The sequence below is a fragment of the Felis catus genome, chromosome E1 (genome assembly GCF_018350175.1).
Source record: "Felis catus isolate Fca126 chromosome E1, F.catus_Fca126_mat1.0, whole genome shotgun sequence".
In the NCBI taxonomy this organism is placed as follows: Eukaryota; Metazoa; Chordata; class Mammalia; order Carnivora; family Felidae; genus Felis; species Felis catus.
In genome coordinates this window covers 17102575-17124387 of record NC_058381.1, presented here as the reverse complement: position 1 = coordinate 17124387, position 21813 = coordinate 17102575, and the positions used below count along the sequence as shown (strand labels likewise).

The following is a 21813-nucleotide window of genomic DNA, read 5'->3' as shown; positions in this document are numbered from 1 at the left end:
ATAGACCCACCACAGAAAGGCATACATAGCCGATAATAAAAGATCACTCTAATTCGGCTCATTTCCAATTTGAGAATCAATAATTGTTTTTGTCTACCATTATGACACTGACTTCAAAATCTCTGGGCCTGGGTTGTGGTCTTTGGCCTGGATCTTTTGGACCTTGATGGAATGGACAGACACTGACACAAAAGTTGTAGCCCACACAGCTGAAGAAGCACATCTGGATTGTCATGTGGGTGCCATGGAGGCACTGTACCCACATATAGAGCACTGGAGATAGTAATAGTGGCTGTGGCTTCAACTCTCTCTTACAGCTCCCTGAAAATGCCTTTTTTAAAAGGATTAACTTTAAAAGAATATTTGTATAAAACTATGCTATTATTGAAAGACTTTTAATTAAAAAAATACAGAAACCTCATACTGGATAGTGGCTGAAATTAAAAATTCATTGCTATTATCATTAAATATTTAATTATTTTATAAATTAAGATAGTTATTTATTCATTAGATATTATAACTTACAGCATCTATCCAGCTCTGATAGGGAGATGCCCCTTGGTTCTAGTAGTTAGCACATATATACTTGATAGTTATTGAAAATTACTTATTTTGCTAGAGGCATAATCATACATTTTTAGCCACTGGACCTTCTGCTTAAGGACTCAAACTTTACCTATAAAATGTAATTGTATATTTGTCAATTATTTCTCAATAAAACTAAAAAAAGAGTATTACTCAAGGACAATATAATAAGGCAACATATAGTATGCTGCCATACTGTAAAAGCACAATCCCCTGGCACCTATGTTCATTTTACAAAGGGTAAGAATGGAAAGGGAATCTTCCAATCACTAACCTTTGTCTTTAGAAAATTTGAATTATGAACAATTCTTTCTATTGCTACTGGTTGATCTGGAAGGTCTCTATGCCAGAGGCCACATTGCCATGCCTTTCTCTGACTTGTAATCTGTCCAGCTTGCCAGGGAGAGGAGACAACAAGTAGGAACAGTATCCTCTCAACTGCTCAAGAGTTCTTGACTATCAGCTCTTTCCTCTACTCCTGAAAGGGACTCTTTCCTCTTCTGATGTGATTGTACTGTTGTTCTTCCCCATTTGCCCTCTCCCCAGCAGAAAAAAAAAAACAACAACAACAACACTGAATTGACTAAGAGATTATTTATTCTAACACTTTTCAGTGCTTTGATGAGAACTGAATTATGGAATGTATAATGCTTTGAATGGTGGGAAAAAGGTAGAGGCCACATTCCCAGAGCTGCCTACCTCTTATTTCCCTTCTAGTGGAGGAATTTTACCTCAGACCTTTTCAGTCTAGAATATAGAGTTTCTGCTAAATATTGGCCCTGGTAATAAGAGAAATAGTCCAGCCAAAAAGAAAATATCAAATTCACTCATTTCCAGGATATAGTCCACAGGAATCTATAGTCACAAGTCATGTAGCTAAAAATATTTTGTTACTACTAAATAATCAGCACTGATAGGTATTTTTTTTGTCTTTTCATAATTGTGGTAAAATACACATAACATTTATGACCTTACCTATTTTTTAGGTATACAGTTCAGTGGTATGAAATACATGTAACCATTACCACCATCCATCCTCATAACTCCTTTTCTTATAAAACTGAAACTCTATACCCATTAAACAATAACTCCTTTTTTCCCCTCTCTAGCAAACACCATTATACTTTCTGTCTTTATGATTTTGACTATTCTAAATATCTCATATAAGTGGAATCATATAGTATTTGTCTTTTTTGTGACTGGTTTATTTTACTTAGCATACTGTCCTCATGGTTTATCTATGTTATAGCATATTGCATAATTTCCTTCCTTTGTAAGGCTGAATAATATTCCACTGTATGTATGTATACCTACACACACACACACACACACACACACACACACACACACACACACACATATATATGTATGTATATACACACACAATAAAATATATATGACAAATATATATTTATGATCTTACAGTTTGTGAGTTCAAGCCCTGCATCAGGCTCTGTGCTGACAACTCAGATCCCAGAGCCTGCTTTGGTTTCTGTGTCTCCCTCTCTCTCTGTCCCTCCCCCACTCATGCTGTATCTCTCTCTGTCTCTCAAAAATAAATAAATGTTAAAAATTTTTTAAAGTTTTAAATGTTTATTTATTCTGAGAGAGAGAGGGAGAGCGTGCATGCATGCTAGTGGGGGAGGGGCAAAGAGAGAGAGGGAGGGAGAAAGAATCCCAAGCAGGCTCCTCCCCTAACCGACTGAGCCACCCAGGTGCGCCAATTTATAGTTTTCTTTGTGCAAAGCCTTTCATCTCTTTGGTTAAATTAATTCCAAAGTATTTATCCTTTTTGATGCTATTATAAATGGAATTGTTTTTATAATTTTCTCTTTAGGTTGTTCATTGTGTACAGAAATGTAACTGACTTGTGTGTTGACTTAGTATGTTGCTACTTTACTAAATTCATTTATTCTAGCAGGTGTACGTGTGTATAATCTTCAGAGTTTTCTCTATATATTGTATCACCTGCAAGCACAAAAATTTTACTTCTTCTTTTCCAATTTGGATATTCTTTTATTTCTTTTTCTTCCCTAGTTGCTGTGGCTAGAACTTCCACTCCTATGTTGAACAGAAGTAGTGAAAGTAGGCATCCTTGTCTTGTTCTTGATCTTAGAGGAAAAGCTTTCAGTCTTTCACCTTTCACATCAAAGAGTACTGAATTATGCTAAATGTGCTTTCTGCATCAAATGACGTGATCATGTGTTTTTTCCCTTTATTCTGTTAATGGGGCATATTACATTGATTGATTTTCATATGTAAACCATCCTTGCATTCAAGGAATAAATCCCACTTGGTTATAGTGTATAGTCCTTTTAATATGCTTGTGAATTCTGTTTGCTAATAATTTGTTAGAAGTTTCTGCATCAATATTTATAAGAAATATTTTTTTTTATAGTGTCTTTGTCTGGCTTTGGTTTAAGGTTAATACTGGCCTCATAGAATGAATTAGAAGATGTTTTGTCCTCTTCAATTTTTTTGAAGTTTGAGAAGGATTGGTATTAGTTCTTTAAATGTTTGGTAGCAAAGGGGCGCCTGAGTGGCTCAGTTGGGTTAAGCGTCCAACTTCAGCTCAGGTCATGATCTCATGGTTTGTGAGTTCAAGTCCCGCATCAGGCTCTGTGCTGACAGCTCAGAGTCTGGAGCCTGCTTTGGATTCTGTGTCTCCCTCTCTCTCTGCCCCTCCCCCATTCACACTCTGCCTCTCTCTCTCAAAAATAAATGTTTTTATTTTATTTTTTAAAATTTACATCCAAATTAGTTAGCATATGGTGAAACAATGATTTCATGAGTAGATTTGTTAATGCCCCTTACCCATTTAGCCCATCCCCCCTCCCACAACCCTTCCAGTAACCCTCAGTTTGTTCTCCATGAGTCTCTTCTGTTTTGTCTCCCTCCCTGTTTGTATATTATTTTTGTTTCCCTTCCCTTATGTTCATCTGTTTTGTCTCTTAAAGTCCTCATATGAGTGAAGTCATATGATTTTTGTCTCTCTCTGACTAATTTCACTTAGCATAATACCCTCCAGTTCCATCCACATAGTTGCAAATGGCAAGATTTCATTCTTCTTGATTGCCGAGTAATACTCCATTGTATATATACACCACATCTTCTTTATCCATTCATCCATCGATGGACATTTAGGCTCTTTCCATACTTTGGCTATTGTTGATAGTGCTGCTATAAACATGGGGGTGCATGTGTCCCTTCAAAACAGCACACCTGTATCCCTTGGATAAATGCCTGGTAGTGCAATTGCTGGGTCATAGGGTAGTTCTATTTTTAGTTTTTTGAGGAACCTCCATACTGTTTTCCAGAATGCACCAGCTTGCATTCCCAAAAAATGAATAAATTTTTTAAATTATTTTTTAACACTTATTCATTTTTGAGAGTGAGAGAGACAGAGCACGAACAGGGGAGGAGCAGGGAGAGAGGGAGACACAGAATCCGAAGCAGGTTCCAGGCTCTAAGCTGTCAGCACAGGGCCCGATGCGGGGCTCGAACTCACGGACTGTGAGATCATGATCTGAGCTGAAGTCAGACACTTAACCGACTGAGCTACTCAGGCGCCCCAATGAATAAATGTTAAAAAAAAAAAAAAACTTAAATGTTTGGTAGCACTCACCACTGAAGCCACTGGGTTCAAGCTTTTCTTTGTTGAGAGATTTCTTTTTTTTTTAATGTTTATTTATTCAGTTTTTGAGAGACAGAGCGTGCGCACAAGCAGGGGAGGGGCAGAAAGAGAGAGAGAGAGAGAGAGAGAGAGAGAGAGAGAGAGAATCTGAAGCAGGCTCTAGGCTCTGAGCTGTTGAACCCACAAACTGTGAGATCATGACCTAAGCCGAAGTCGGACACCCAACTGACTGAGCCACCCAGGAGCCCCTGTTGGGAAATTTCTGATCACTGATTCAATCTTCTTAATAGTTATAGGTCTATTCAGATTTTCTATTTCTTTGTGACTTAGTCTTGGAAGATTTTGTTTTTTTGGAAATCAAAAAAAAATTTTTTTTAATGTTTATTTATTTTTGAGACAGAGAGAGACAGAGCATGAACAGGGAAGGTTAGAGAAAGGGAGACACAGAATCTGAAGCAGGCTCCAGGCTCTGAGCTGTCAGCACAGAGCCCGACGCGGGGCTCGAACTCACGGACTGTGAGATCATGACCTGAGCCGAAGTCGGACGCTTAACCGACTGAGCCACCCAGGCGCCCCTGTTTTTCTGGAAATTTATCCATGTCATCTACGTTATCCAATTTGTTCATAGTACTCTCTTATAATCTTTCATTTCTGTAGAATCAGTAATGTCTCCACTTTCTAGTTTTAGTAGTTTGAGTCTCTTTTCTTTTTTTCTTAGTTTATGTAACTAAAGGTTTGTCATCAGCTTTATCAATCTTTTTAAAGAACCAAATTTTTGTTTCACTGATTTTCTCTATTGTTTTTTAGTCTCTATTTCACTAATCTCTGCTCTAATTTTTATTATTCCCTCCCCTCTGGTAGTTACGGATTTGGTTTGGTCTTTTGAGTTGTAAAGTGGGCTGCTAGTTTGAGATGTTGGGTATTTTTTTTTAACTTTTTAAAATAAGATTTTATTTTTAAGTAATCTCTACACCCAGTGTGGGACATGAACTCACAACCCTGAGATCAAGAGTCACATGCTCTAACGACTGAGCCAGCCAGGTGCCCCGAGATCTCGTTTTTTTAATGTAAGCATTTATAGCTATAAAATTTTCCCCTTAGCACTGCTTTTGCTGCATCCCATAAGATTTGGTATGCTGTGTTTTGTTTTCATTTGTCTCTAAGTATTTTCTAATTTCTCTTGTGGTTTCTTCTTTGATGCATTGGTTGTTTAAAAGTATGCTCTTTAATTTCCACTATTTTGTGAGTTTTCCAGTTTTCCTTTTCTTACTACTGTCTTCACTCCATTGTGGTCAGAGAAGATATCTTGTATGAGATCTACCTTTCAAAATCTACTGAAACTTAATTTGTTGCCTAACATATGGTCTATCCTATAAAGTGTCTCATGTGTACTTGAGAGGGATATATATTCTGGTGTTGTTGGATGGTGTTCTGCATATGTCTGTTAAATCTAGTTAGTTTAAGTCTTCTAATTTTTTACTTATCTTTTGTCTGGTTGTTCTATCCATTATTGTGAGTGTAATACTGAAGTCTCTAACTGTTATTATACAAATATCTATTTCTCCCTTCAATTATGTTAGTTTTTGCTTCATACATTTAAAAATGTTTTTAAAGCTTATTTATTTTGAAAGGGAGAGAGAGAGAGAAGGGGAGAGAGAGAGAAAGCGAGGGAGAGAGTGTGTGTGCTTGAATGGGGTAGGGCAGAGAGAGAGAAGAGGAGAGAGTGAATCCCAAGCAGGCTCCACACTGTCAGCACAGAGCCCAAGACAGGGCTCAAACTCACGAATGAGATCATGACCTGAGCCAAAATCACTGAGCCACCCAGGTGCCCCTCATACATTTTGATGGTCTGACATTAGGTGCATAAATATATACAATTGTTCTATCTTCTTGCTGTATGCAAACTTCTTTTTTTTTTTTTTAATTTTAATGTTTATTTATTTTTGAGACAGAGAGAGACAGAGCATGAACGGGAGAGGGTCAGAAAGAGAGGGAGACACAGAATCCAAAACAGCTCCAGGCTCTGAGTGGTCAGCACAGAGCCTGACGCGGGGCTCGAACTCACGGACCGTGAGATCATGACCTGAGCCGTAGTTGGACGCTTAACCAACGAGCCACCCAGGCGCCCCTGCAATCTTCTTTTAAAATTGAAGTGTAAGGAACATACAGTGTTATATTACTTCCTGTATTAATATAAAAATTCAACAATTCTATGTATTTACTTAAGAAAATAACTTCCAAAACATAGTTTAGAAAAGTCAATAAGTGAGGGGAAATTTACTTTACATTTTTTTGTTGTTGTTGTTAATGCCATGAAGAACATCTGGAAAAAAGGTAAAACTATTTACCTACCTTTAAAAGATATGCATAATTTCATCCTGGCTGCAATAATTAGATTTGCTTTTCAAATTAGATTTAAGAAGAATGCCTTTCATAGCTACCAGAAGCAGAACATGCCAGATAAATGCAAAATACCTGTGACTACATTCTTCAGAAACAAAGAATGCTTCAGTGAAATGAAAATTCTCACTCTTGTCAACAAATGCAAAGAGCCTTTAAAAGTGTGCACTTAACAATTTGAAGAGGCAACTCAATACAGTGGCAGAATTCAATAGAATAAGAAGCCAGCTCACTACACCCTGTGTTGGCCGGACCCAAATGTTTATAGACAGTTGATAGTTCTCTGGATTAGAAGAATAACCTGCATGGTGGGAGGCAGAGACTGAGACCTCAGAAGGGCCAACAGCAGAAGATGTATACTTCAATGTGATCAGTTAGAAACAGTTGTTTTTTTTTTTTTAATTTTTAAGTTTATTTATTTATTTTGAGAGAGAGCATGAGCAGAGGAGGGACAGACAGAGGGAAAGATAGAGAACCCCAAGCAAGCTCTGCACTGTCAGTACGGAGGCCAATGTGGGGCTCAAACCCACAAACTGCGAGATCGTAATCTGAGTTGAAATCGAGAGTCAGATGCTTAACCGAATGAGCCACCCAGGCACCCCTAGAACCAGTTTTTAATTTATGGAAAGCTCTAATTTTGTAAGCAAACAACAGATCACACACACACATACACACTGAACTTACAGCAGTAAGTTCAATAAATATTCAGTTCATCTTTGAAATGTTAATGCCATCATTCTATTTCTTAAAACAGAAAAGCAAGGTGATAGAGCATCTTACTATCACGTGGCTGAGGAGAAAAAATGCCTTGTATTTGCAACTTTTGTAAATATAAGATTGTTTCAAAATTTTAAAAGAGATAAAAATTAGGATTAAATCATCAGCTCACATTTACAATTGACTTCTATCTTGTTTCTTGTTTTTTTATTTAATACTCTTATTCTCTAGGACAATATGTTCTTTAACTAGAACGTACACTGAGGTAGAAGTGTATGTGTCCTTTTTTTATAGTCAAAAGATGGGCAATGCATAATGACATTTATTGTCATTATGATATTTAAATCCATACTAAAGTTATTTTACCAAATAAATGGAAGACATATCTCGAAAGTACAAATAAAGAATGAATACAAGATGAAAAAAAAAAAAAAACCCACAACAACTTGATGAGGTACCAAAGAAGAAAGATTTGGCCAAAAATTGAATGAACTCATAATAAAATGCCATTGTGAAACTATATCTCACACAAAGACATGTCTGATTCTGTTTTCTTCCAACTGTCTTCAAGCAGTCTACTTGACTATCACACTGGTATTTCACATGTTCAAAGGTGAACTCCTCATACAAGTTCTGTTTTTCAACTACATCATTTCTAGTAGAGATATCAACACTCTCCTATTTTCATTTATTCATTCAACAAGCATTTACTGAGTACCAAACACATGCTAATTGCTGTGGATACTGAGATAAAAGATGTAACGCTTGCCCTCACAGGGCTGTCGGATGGAAGAAGATTGCCCACCTCTAGCCACTTGCCTGAAACAGCTTCCTGGATAGTTTTCTTGACTCTTCTCATACTGCTTAACACTGCCATACTCTTTTCTGGCAATCATGTCATTCTTCTAGACAAAGATCTATCAAATAGAAACTCTGCTTTTAAGATATAGGCAATTATCCTCTTACTATCACTGAAACACATCAACACCTACTTCTAGACTTCTGAGGGTATCTTTCCATTCTCTCCATCCTCCTATATTTGGAATGCTCTTCTGTTCTCCTATCTAAATCCCATTCATTCAAGATCCAGCTCTTCCAAGAGATTTCCCGAGAGTACTTTGGCCCCCACTGCTCTCTTTACCCCATCTGCTGCAAACTTTGTTTTCATTGCTAGGTTTGAGGTATCATGGGGAAAAAACATGTTTTCAATGGTAAAGAACTTTCTCAGTAGATGGTGAGTAATTCTTCATGTCTATGAAAGACTAAAAAGGAAGAAACCAGGCTTAAAACAGGAGAGGTTTTGGGTTGAACATGGAAACTAACTTCACAGAGGCAACTGGCTGGCTCAGTCAGTGGAGCATGCAACTCTTGACTTCAGGGTTGTGAGTTCAAGCCCTACATTGGGCATAGAGCTTGCTTTAAAAAATAAATAAATAAATAAAAATTAAAAAGAAAAATAACTTCACACTGAGTAATTTAAAAAGACAAGGTTCAGTACTTCCAGCCCCCATTATTTTGGATTCCTCCAGAGGGTAACAGATTCCTGCTGGTCATATTTTGGATATAACTAATAGCTATGTAACCTTAGAAGTCACCTTCTAGAGGTGGGATCAAGATGGTAAAGTAAGAGGATCCTGACCTCACCCCTTCCCACAGACACACCAAAATCTACAACTATATATAAAACAATTATCTCTGAGAACAAACTGAAGGCAAGCAGAATAGATCATATACAACTAAGGATATAAACAAAAAGCCACATTAAGACATGTAGCACAGGTGGAGACTCAGTTTAGTTAGGACCCACACTCCCACCAGTGGAAGGAATATTGCAACCATAGAGGCTCTTCCTAAGGAAGAAGAAATCTGAGCCACACATCTGGCTCCATAGTCCAGGTGACCTGCACTGGGAAGACACACACCCATAAACTCTGGCTTTCAAAATCAATGGGACTAATGTCTGGGAGAGCTGGAAGGCAGTAGGAAACCGAGGCTCTGCTCTTAAAGGGCAAGTGCACATTCTTGCTCTTAATCCCAACGCAGAAGCAGCAGTTTGAAAGTGCCTGGGTTACACATGAAGGAGATCCATTGACTAGTTTTATGGTGTGTGCTGGAGGGGCAGTGATCTGTTGGAATGTTCTCTGAAGATAGAAACACCGGTGGGCACTTTTAATTTTTTTACTTCCCTTCTTGCCTGGCTTGCCTGGCCATAGCAGGTGCCATTTCTGACGCTCTCCATCTACTGTACTAGTACAGCTAGCCCCATCCAACCTGCCCACCCTGGCCTGGAGTCCCTCCCACGTGGCTCCCTGATCCACCACATCCCACAGTCATACTCAGCACCAGAGCCATTCCCAAGTGCTCCTGCCATGGAATGCCAGCCCTGCATTTAGAATGCTTGCAATAGTCATAGCCAACCTGGCAGTCAGCTCTGCCAGAGGCCTGCCCAGCCCACTAGCATGCTCACAGCTGCTGCAGCTGCCCCACAGACCCATGAGATTGCACTGATCATGACCAGACCACAACAGGAAGGTGCATGTAGCCCATACAAGAGATATCTCTGAGGCACCTGAGCCAGGTGCCTCAGGGATGTTCGCACTACTGGGCCCCAGGATGCCTTCTGCATAAAGCCACTCTGCCAAGACTGGTACATGTAACTGATCTAATATATAAAAACAAACAGAGAGTTACATAAAATAAAAAGGCAGGAATATGTTCCAAATGAAAGAATGTGATAAAATCTCAGAAAAAGAACTGAACGAAATGGAAATAATCAGATAAAAAGTTCAAAGTAATAGCCATAAAACAATCTCACTGTACTCAAGTGAAGAATGCATGAACACAGCAAGAACTTCAACAAAGAAACAGAAAATATAAAAAAAAAACAATCAGAGCTGAAGAATTCAGTAAGTGAAATGAAAAATATACCAGAGGGAATCAACAGCAGATCAGAATGCAGAAGAATGGATCAGCGATCTGGAAGACAGGGTAGTAGAGATCACCCACTCAGAAGAGAAAAAAGAAAAGAAAATTTTTTTAATGAGGATAGTTTAAGGGACACTGGGACAACATTAAGCATACTAACATTTCCATTATAGGGCTCCCAAAAGGAGAAAAGAGGGAGAGAAAGGCACAGAAAAACTATTTGAAGAAATAATTGCTGAAAACTTCCCTAACCTGGTGAGGGAAACAGACACCCAAGTCCAGGAAGCAAAAAGATTCCCAAATAAGATGCACCCAAAGAGACCCATACCAACACACATTATCACCAAAGTGTCATCAATTTAAAGATAAAGAGATGATCTTAAAAGCAGCAAGAGAAAAAAAAATCTATTTATGTACAAAGGAACTCCCATAAGACTATAATTGATTTTTTCAGCAGAAACTTTACAGGCCAGAAGGGAGTAGCACAATATATTCAAAATGCTAAAAGGAAACAACTTTCAACCAAAAATACTCCACCCAGCAAGGTTATCACTCAGAATTGAAGGAGACTTCTGCTTTTCCCAGAAAAGCAAAAGTCAAAGGAGACACCAAAGTGGCCCTATAGTAAATATTAAAGGGATTTCTTTAAGTGGAAAAGTACAAAATTAGAAATAAGAAAATTATGCCTTTTTAAAAGTTTATTTATTTTGAGAGTGAGTAAGAGCAAGTGAGCATGGAAGGGGAGGGGCAGAGAGAGAGAGAGAGGGAGAGAGGGAATCCTAAGCAGGCTCTGTGCTGACAGTAGAGAACCTGATGCAGGGCTTGAACCCAAGAACTGTGAGATCATGACCTGAGCCAAAATCAAGAGTCAGATGCTTAACCGACTGAGTCACTTAGGTGCCCCAAGAAACTTATGAAAGAAACAAATCTCAATGATAAAAGTAAACATAAAGGTGGTGGATCAACCACCTACTTTAACTAGTCTGTAATCAAAATACAAAATTAGTAAAATCATCAGGACCTACAATAGTCAAAGAATATACAAAATAGTAAGATGTAAAACATGACATAAAAACATAAAATGTGGGGAGAGAGGAAGTAACAGTGTAGTGCTTTTAGAATGTATGAATTGAAGCAATCATTGACTTAAAATAGGCTGCTATATACATAAGATGTTATGTATGAACCACATGGTAACTACAAACCAAATACCTATAACTGATACACAAAAAATAAAGAGAAAGGAAAATAAACATAACACTAAGGAAATTCACCAAATCACAAGGGAAAAGAGCAAGAGAAGAAAAAAGGAACACAGAAGAACTACAAAAAACAACCAGAAGGCAACCAACAAAATGGCATAAGTACGTATCTATCAATAATTACTTTAAATGTAAGTGGACTAAATGCTCCAATCAAGACATAGGTGACTTAATGGATAAAAAACAAGACCCATGTGTATGCTGCCTACAAGAGACTCACTTCATATCTAAAGACACATACAGATTGAAAGTAAAGGGATGAGAAAAGATATTCCATGTAAATGGAAATGAAAAGAAAGCTGGGGTAACAATATTTTACATGTGTAAAATAGTTATATCAGACAAAATAGATTTTATTATTAGTTTTTAAGTATTTATTTTTAAGTAAGCCCTACACCCAGCGAGGGCCTCAAACTCACAACCCCAAGATCAAGAGTCCTATGCTCTGCTGAGACAGCCAGGTGCTCCAAGACAAGATAGACTTTAAAGCAAAGACTGTAAGAACAGACAAGGACATTACATAATGATAAAAAGATCAAGAAGAGGATATATTTTTACATGTGTAAATATCTATACACCCAACATAGAAGTGCCTAAATACAGAAAGCAAGTATTATCAGACATAAAAGAAGAAACCGACAGTAATACAATAATAGTAGGGAACTTTAACACTCTACCACTTCCATCAGTGGATAGATCACCCAGACAGAAAATCAATACGGAAACATTGGCCTTAAATCACACATTAGACAAGATGAACTTCATAGATATTTGCAAAACATTCCATCCAAAAACAGAATAGATTTTTTTTCTCAAATACACATGGAATATCTCCAGAATAGATCACATATTAGGTCACAAAACAAGACTCAATAAATTTAGAAAGACTGAAATCATATCACGCATCTTTTCTAACTATAACAGTATGAAACTTGAAATCAGTTACAAGAAGAAAATCAGGAAAAACACAAACATGTGGCTGAACAACATGTTATTAAATAACTAATGGGTCAATGAAGAAATCAAAAGGAAATAAAATACTTTGAGACAAACTGAAATAAAAACACAAAATCTATGGGACACAAAGGTAGTTTTAAGACAGAAGTTTACAATGACACAGGCCCACCTCAAGAAACAAGAAAAATCTCAAAACAACAATGTAACCTTACACCTAAAGGAACTAGAGAAAGAACAAAGCCCAAAGTTAGCACAAGGAAGGAAATAATAAAGGTTAAAATGAAAATGATATAGACACTAAAATAAAAAAATAGAAAACATCAATATAACTAGGAGCCAGTTCTTTGAAAAAAGAAATAAAATTGATAAGCCTTTAGTCAGACTCATCAAGAAAAAAAGAGGGAAGGCCCAAATAAATAAAATCAGAAATGAAAGAGAAGTTACAACTGATACCACAGAAATACAAAAAATCATAAACAAATAATTATTTGACAATAAATACGACACCTAGAAAAACAGATAAATTCCTAGAGACATACAATCTTTCAAGACTGAATCAAGAAGAAATAGAAAATCTGACTAGACTGATTACTAGTAATGAAATTGAAGCAGTAATTTAAAAATTCCCAGCAAACAAAAGTCCACAACCAGACAACTTCACAGGTGAATTCTACCAAACATTTATGGAACTGTTAACACTTATCCTTCTCAAACTATTCCAAAAACTAAAGAGGAAGGAATGCTTCGAAAATCATTCTAAAAGGCCAGCACTACCCCAATATAAAAAAAAAAAAATCAAAGACACCACAAAGAAAGAAAATTACAAGCTAATACCCTGATGAATATAGATGCAGAAATTCTCAACAAAATATTAGCAAATCAAATTCAACAACACATTAAGAAAATCATACACCATGATCAAGTGGGATTTATTTCAAGTATGCAAGGATGGTTCAGTATCTGCAAATCAATCAGTATGATACACCACATTAACAAAAAGAAGGATAAAAATCAGTTGATTATGTCAATAGATGCAGAAAAAGCATCTGATAAAACTCAATATCCATTTATAATAAAAATTCTCAACAAAGTGGGTAGAGAGGGCATATACTTCAACATAATAAAGGGCACCTATGACAAACCCACAGCTAACATCATACCTAATGGTGAAAAGCGAAAAGCTTTTTCTCTGAGATCAGGAATGAGGGGGCCCCTCTTGCCACTACTAGACACATCAGACAAGAAAAAGTGACAAAAGATATCCAAATTGGAAAAGAAGAAGTAAAACTGTCATTATTTGTAGATTAAATGGTACCATATATAGAAAACCATAAAGACTTCACCAAAAAATTATTAAAATAAATTAATTCAGCAAAGTTGCAGGATATGAAATCTGTATACATAAGTCTGATCCATTTCTATACACTAATAATGAACTATTAGTGAAATTAAGAAAACAATCCCATTTACAATTGTATTAATAAGAATAAAATGCCCAGGAATAAATTTAACCAAGGAGGTAAAAGACCTATACTCTGAAAAATGTAAGACAATGATGAAAGAAATTAAAGTTGACACAAATAAATGGAAAGGTAAACAATGCTTATGGACTGGAAAAATTAATATTGTTAAAAGGTCTATACCACTCAAAGCAATTTACAGATTAATACAATCTCTATCAAAATACAATGGCAATTTTTCACAGAACTAGTACAAGTAATCCTAAAATTTGTGTAGCCACAGAAGACTGAATAGTCAAAGCAATCTTGAGAAAGAGTAAAGCTGAGGTATAATGCTCTTTGATTTCAAACCATACTACAAAGCTATAGCAATCAAAACAGTAATAATATTGGCATAAAAACAGACACATAGTTCAATGGAACAGAAGAGAGTCTAGAAATAAATCTATAATTATACAATTAATTTTTGACAAAGGAGACAAGAATATGCAATAAAAAAAGACAGTCTTTTTAATAAATAGTATTGGGAAAACTGGACAGCTACATGCAAAACAATGAAACTGAACCAATTTTTTTTACACCATATACAAAAATGAACTCAAAATGGATTATACACCTAAATGTGAGACCTGCTCTCACCAGGAACTGAATCTCCCAGCACATTGATCTTGGATTTCCCTGCCTCCAGAATTGTAAGAAATAAATTCCTTCTGTTTAAGCCACTCAGTCTATGGTATTTTGTTATAGGAGCCTGAGCTGAAGAAGACAGGTTGTTTTTGTTGTGGTGGTGGTGGTGGTGGTGGTGGTGGTTGAGTTGTAAGAGTTCTTTATATATTCTGGACATTGACTCCTTATCAGCTATATGATTTGCAAAAATTTTGATGTAGCTTAATTTATCTGTTTTTGTTGTTGTCTGTGAACACTGGTTTTTAAGCCTTCATAGTTTGGGTTGGTTATATTAAACTACTACTTTTAACTTATGAATTTCCCAATAAATGGCATTTGGATAAAATAAGAGATAATTAGGGGCACCTGGGACGCTCAGTTGGTTGAGTGTCTGACTCTTGATTTCAGCTCAGGTCATGATCCCAGAGTTGTGGGATTGAGCCCCATGTCAGGCTCCATGCTCAGCGTGGAGATTCTCTCTCTCTCTCTCTCTCTCTCTCTCTCTCTCTCTCTCTCTCTCTCTCTCTTCTCTGCCCCCCCACCCCTCTCACATGTGCTCCCTCTCTCTCTCTAAAATAAAAATAAATAAATAAAAGAGATAATGAAACAACATCTTTTTTTATTACCTGGAGCTGCATTAGTTTTAATAATATGCTGCTTACTATTCAATTCTCTACTACAAACCAGAATTGAATCTGCAAACTTGTAAAGATGAGTTCAGGCATGCTCAGTGAAATGATGCTAACTCAATGCTGGTTTATTCTGTGGTAAGTGGTGAAAAAATGCCAGAATAATCTGTAGTGGTCAAGCATACAAAAAAATCAACTTTTTTACACACCTCTAGCTATAAGGGGCATTCAAGTGGCACTTAAAAAGTTTCTTTTCTTTGAGTAAGACTAAAGCAATTAGATTTAGAAATAGCCTGGGATACATACTGAATGTAAGAAATTACAATAAACAAGTAAATTTTTATTTTTAAAAATGGGTGCTACCAGGTTTTTCTTCATTTATTATTTCTATTTATTTCATTCATTTATTATTTGTATTTGTATCATTTCTTTTTTTTTAATATATGAAATTTATTGTCAAATTGGTTTCCATACAACACCCAGTGCTCATCCCAAAAGATGCCCTCTTCAATACCCATCACCCACCCTCCCCTCCCTCCCACCCCCCAACAACTCTCAGTTTGTTCTCAGTTTTTAAGAGTCTCTTATGCTTTGGCTCTCTCCCACTCTAACCTCTTTTTTTTTTTTTCCTTCCCCTCTCCCATGGGTTTCTGTTAAGTTTCTCAGGATCCACCTAAGAGTGAAAACATATGGTATCTGTCTTTCTCTGTATGGCTTCTTTTACTTAGCATAACACTCTCCAGTTCCATCCATGTTGCTACAAAGGGCCATATTTCATTCTTTCTCCTTGCCACGTAATATTCCATTGTGTATATAAACCACAATTTCTTTATCCATTCATCAGTTGATGGACATTTAGACTCTTTCCATAATTTGGCTATTGTTGAGAGTGCTGCTATAAACATTGGGGTACAAGGGCCCCTATGCATCAGTACTCCTGTATCCTTTGGGTAAATTCCTAGCAGTGTTACTGCTGGGTCATAGCGTAGGTCTATTTTTAATTTTTTGAGGAACCTCCACACTGTTTTTTGTATCATTTCTTAAATGATCTTTTTTCTTATTAATAGAAGTCTACAAAAACCCTCTGCTAGTCATATTAATGATTTATTGCCAACAACTTTAAAAACAGTGGTCTATATGGTTCCTAATGGCTTGACAATTCAGTGTTGTGAATGAGAATAAACTTGCATCACCTCATCATTATGTAATTTTTGGAACAACAATTATCCCCGTAGATGCCAAGTCGATACATAAAGCTGAAAGTTAACCCAAAGATCTTTACATTTGGCCTACTAGAAAATTTCAGAATCTTTTGGAATCTTTTTTTAACTCTAATGGGAATAAGCTTATGATGCCTCTGTAGTGCCTCTGGTAATTTCAGCTAAAATTTTTTCTGGGTTTGTATCCCTTAGCCCTATGCAAAAGAGTGACACATCACTGTCAGATTTTCCCTAAGAGAAAGTAAGAAATTAAGCTTCAAGCCAAATTTTTTTATGCTAACCAAGACAGAAAAATATTGTCAATAAACCTCAGTTACTGATGAAAAGAAACTTTTTATATAAAGTTATAGTTTACAAGAGTGGTAAACATCAACAAACCCCTGATAATTCATCATTAAGGAAGCATTCCCTTTAGCCAGTTTCTCCACATTGAGCATGCTTATTGTATCCATTCTCTGTACTGTGCAGAATGGTTCATGTGATTGAGTTCAGAGGATACAAGTTTGGTAACATTTATTTTTTTTATTTTTATTTTTCATTTTCATTTTTTTAATGTTTTGTTTTATTTTTGAGAGACAGAGAGAGAGAGCGAGCGTGTGTGCACGTGAGTGAGCAGGGGAGGGGCAGAGAGAGAGGGAGACGCAGATCTGAAGCAGGCTCCAGGCTCTGAGCTGTCAGCACCAAGCCCAATGTGGGGCTCAAACCCACAAACTGCGAGATTGTGACTGGAGCTGAAGTTGGAAACCTAACCAATTGAGTCACCCAGATGCCCCAAGTTTGATAAACATTTAGAACTTACCAGGACTATTTCTTGTGGAAAAAAGTTGTTTTATAAAACCATTCAAAGGAGATAACAATCTCTCATAATTTTTTTCTTTTAATGGCAGTAGGTATTGGTACCCTTTTAACCACACGCCCGCTACTCCGTGAGTATTCATTATATTCATTGTATTTAAACTTTGTATTTAGGAAGTGAAATATTGACCAATCTATAAGAATTCAAATTACCTATCAAAATGAATGACAAACCTAAGTACAAAACTGAAGGCTGAAATGTTCAGTTGATAGTGTCCTAAAAGGCAATAAAAACGTACTTTTTTATTACTCAAGATAGTTCTGGAGACTTGAGTCAAAACTGGGCTAATATTGGCATATCTGCACTTTCTTAAAGCAATCTACCATTGTATGTATGTACGTATCATTGACATACAACATTCTATCAGATTCATGTATACAACATAATACAATCTGCCATTTTATTTTATTTTTTTAACCTTTATTTATTTTTGAGACAGAGAGAGACAGAGCATGAACGGGGGAGGGTCAGAGAGAGAGGGAGACACAGAATCTGAAACAGGCTCCAGGCTCTGAGCTGTCAGTCCAGAGCCCGACGCGGGGCTGGAACTCACTGACCGCAAGATCATGACCTGAGCTGAAGTCGGCCGCTTAACCGACTGAGCCACCCAGGCGCCCCACAATCTGCCATTTTAAATCTTTGAGTCGGTAACTGGATTCTTTTTTTTAGTGTTTATTTAATTAAGTAGAGAATTAACTTAATTAAGTACAGAAATGCTATAGAATATAATAAACAAACATACCTCCTGGGCTGTGACCGGCATTCCTCCTCCCCACTGTCTGCCTCCTGCATATCAGGAAAAATGGTAAAAAAATTATTTAAAACCTGAGGTCTCATATCATAATATCAACAATGCAATTTTACTAAGCTTTGTATGTAGGAGCATCTCATTCACCTTGTGCACTTGAACGAATTCTCTCCATAAATAGCAACTTCAACCACCCCAGAAGGTTGATATGTATCAGAATTTATTTCTGGAGGAAACTTCAACAATAGTTTTACAAACAAATTTCATTGATAACAAAATACTAACAATTAAAAGAACTATACCTCTGAAAACCAACTAAAGATGTTATGCTATTGTTATGTTGCTTCAAATTCAAAGTAAGTGGGCATTCTGATTACTATCAGCAAATCTCATCAAGATGACCTATTAATAATTCTGATCCCCAAAGAACAACCTAAACAATGAGCACCACTTCACAAAATGCTCATGATCAAATCACCAACAGTATCACCATCAACACAATGGCTACTACTTATTGAGTATTTATCATGTGCCAGGCACCTTGCTCAACACTTTAAGTATATTGTCTTATTTATAAGTTCTAGAAGGTTGATGGTACTATATTTCTCATGAATTCTACAACACACACACACACACACACACACACACACACACACACACACACACACACACAAACACACAGCTTAGGATAAGTATCTTCAATCAATAAAAACGTACTGAATCATTGTTTAATTACAATGTTTAGTTTTCTTAGTAGCACATAAAATAATTGAGGGTGTTATAACATGGCAATTAGACTCAATGAAATATGGATTTTACAGATGAAGAAAATGAAATCCAGAAAGTAGAAATAAATAAGTTGTTTAAGGAAATTCACATGGTGAAGTAGAATTAAAACTAATAAAAATACTGCCTCCCAACACACTGTAAAAGCTTACCCCTCCCTGGCCTAGGTCAGGACTTACAAGTTATTATACAGATTTTCATGGACACAAGAATATTGACATAAAGGAAAAGTGAGAAAAGATGTAAGAAATAATAATACTAAGGCGCTAAATGTTTCTTTAAATTTGCTCCCTGACATTTTACATTTGTTTTTTGGTCACTTTTGCTCTATTTGGCAAACATAAAAAAAAAATTCACTTTTGCTGAATTTCAAGCAGTATGTGTACTGTCTGCCAATGAGCCACCTACATTTTTGAGTTTATGGAACTATCTCCGTTCACCTCTGTTATCATTCTGTCTCCATTCCTGAGCAGCTACTATAATTTAAAACTCTACAATTTTTATTCCCATTTTATTTTCATTATTGATTTCAGGCATGCCTATTATTTTCCACAAAGGGAAGAACACAGCAAAGAGGGAAGACAGATTAAATGTCATGGTGCGCTCAACTATTTGCTGTAGGGGAGGTTTTAGGTTCAGAAGTATTCCCTTTAGGGATTGAAAAGAAAGGTGTCACAGGAAAAGAACTGATTATCTCTAGAGTCAATAGTCAGAACCCAGAAGTTTGCAAGAAACCAAGTGAAAAGATTCAGATAAGCAAATGTAAATGTTAGATTTTGACTCCCAAAGGAACTATAATCAATAGAAATGATTTCCTGTAATCTTTTTTCAAATAGTGCTTCATTATTATTACTGGTTAATAGAGCTCAACTTCTGATATATTGTCATATTTTTAATTATATGAACAATTATACAAAGGTTATATTTAAGATAAATGTAAGTTACGAGGTGCAATAAGATAATGAATACCTGTGAATACCATTCCACTTAAGAGCTAAAACAGTATCAATCCCTTTGCATCTCTGTGCTTATTAGCTATCTCCCATTCCTATCCTCTCCCGATGTGACTACTATCTTGAATTTTAATTATCATTTTCTTGCTCTCACTCTACTATAAAAAAATTCAAACATACAGAAAGGTTGAAAGTCCTTGTAGTGAATCTGTATATTCATCATATATATATATTCTACCATTAATATTTTATATACTTGCTTTATTACATATTATTTTTCTGCCCATCCATCAATCCATCTTCAAAGCAGGATACAGACATCAGTATATTTGTCCTTAAATGTGTATAATTAATTAGAATTCAGTATTATAGTTTTTTTTCTTTTACGGTAAAATTTATACACAATGAAATGCACAAATCTTAAGTGCATCATTCAATGAGTTTTGAAAATTTATGTATCTGTGTAACCCAAACTTCTATCAAGAAATGAAACATTTTTATCACTTCAGAAATTTTTCTTGGGCCTCTTCTCAGTCAACACCTGGTACCACCTACTCCTAGAGGCAACTACTCTTCTGATTCTTCTACAAACTTTTCCCCCCAAATTAGTACATAGCATGAGTCCATTTATATGATTCCACTGTTCATATAAATAAAATCATATAGTATGTACTGTCTTGTGTGAGGCTTCTTTTATGCAGCATTATGTTTTAAGATTCATCCATGTTGCATTTAACAGGAGTTCATTTCTTTTTACTCCTGAGGATTCCATGAATTCACCAGTTTGTTTATTCATCTCCTATTGATATATATGCTTCGGGTGTTTGAATTTTTGTCCATTATGAATAAAGCTACTATATGGATTCCTTTGTGGGGTTTTGGTAGAAATATGTTTTTGTTTCTCCTGGGTAATGGGATAGATGCATGCACAGTTTTATAGGAAAGTGCAGGCCTTTTCCCAAAGAGATTCTAACACTTTACACTCATCAACAACGTATGAAAGTAGCAATTACAGTTTAATTAGCAATTTTCTTCTCCAATGGTTATTGTTTTCCATGTCCTTAGAAACTTTTGCTTAGCCTTTAGTCACAAAAATACTCTACCATATTTTTTTTAAGATTAAAAAAATTTTTAAGTCATCTCTCCACCCAACATGGAGCTTGAACTCATAAACCTGAGATCAAGAGTCATGCGCTCTACTGACTGAGCAATCCAGGTGCCACTCTACCATATTTTTTAAATAAAAGCTTTATGGTTTTATATATAAGGTCTATAACTCATGCTGAAATAAATATTTGTATATGGTGTGAGGTAGAGGTGAGGAGTGAGGTTCATATTTTTCCACATGGATATCCAGTTTTAAGTACCATTTGTTTATGACTTTCCTTTCCCATGGATTACTTGGCTCCTTTGTAAAAAATCAAATGACTGTACAGGTGATCTCTACTTCTGGGTTCTTTATTCTGTTCCATTGATCTATTTGTCAATGTTTATGCCAGGACCACATTATCCTGATTACTGTACTTTATAGTACGTTTTGAAGGAAATATAAATCCTCTAACTTGATTCTTCTTTTTCAAGATGGCTTTATTTTCTGTAAGATTTTTTGTCTTGAAAGCTATTTTATCTGATATTAATAGAGCCACTACAGACTTATTTATGCTCATTATGTTGAGCATATTTATGCTCACTTATTTATGCTCTATGTTTGCAAGACATATTTTTCAATCACTTTATATTTTAATGAATGTCTCATAAAATATAGTTGTATCTTGCTTTATTTTTATTTTATTCATTGTGACAATCTTTGCCTTTTATTTTTTCTTAAAAACTTTTTTTTAATGTTTATTTATTTTTGAGAGACAGAGAGGCAGAGCACAAGTGTGAAAGGGACAGAGAGAGGGAGACACAGAATGCAAAGCAGGTTCCATGCTCCAAGCTGTCAGCACAGTGCCTAATGTGGGGCAAAACTCACAAACTATGAGATCATGACCTGAGCCAAAGTGAGACACTTA

The 21813-nt window shown here is 36.1% G+C and overlaps 1 protein-coding gene across 5 annotated transcripts in view; it reads right to left on the bottom strand.

Moving 5' to 3' along the window:
* SSH2 (slingshot protein phosphatase 2) overlaps positions 1–21813 on the bottom strand; it is a 249790-nt gene that overhangs the window by 134593 nt on the left and 93384 nt on the right. For all 5 annotated transcript variants that reach the window (XM_045044912.1, XM_045044911.1, XM_023244448.2 and 2 more), the window contains one exon: positions 18054–18097. In XM_045044912.1, coding sequence (XP_044900847.1) covers positions 18054–18097 — 44 coding nt within the window. The remainder of the gene's footprint in view (positions 1–18053; positions 18098–21813) is intronic.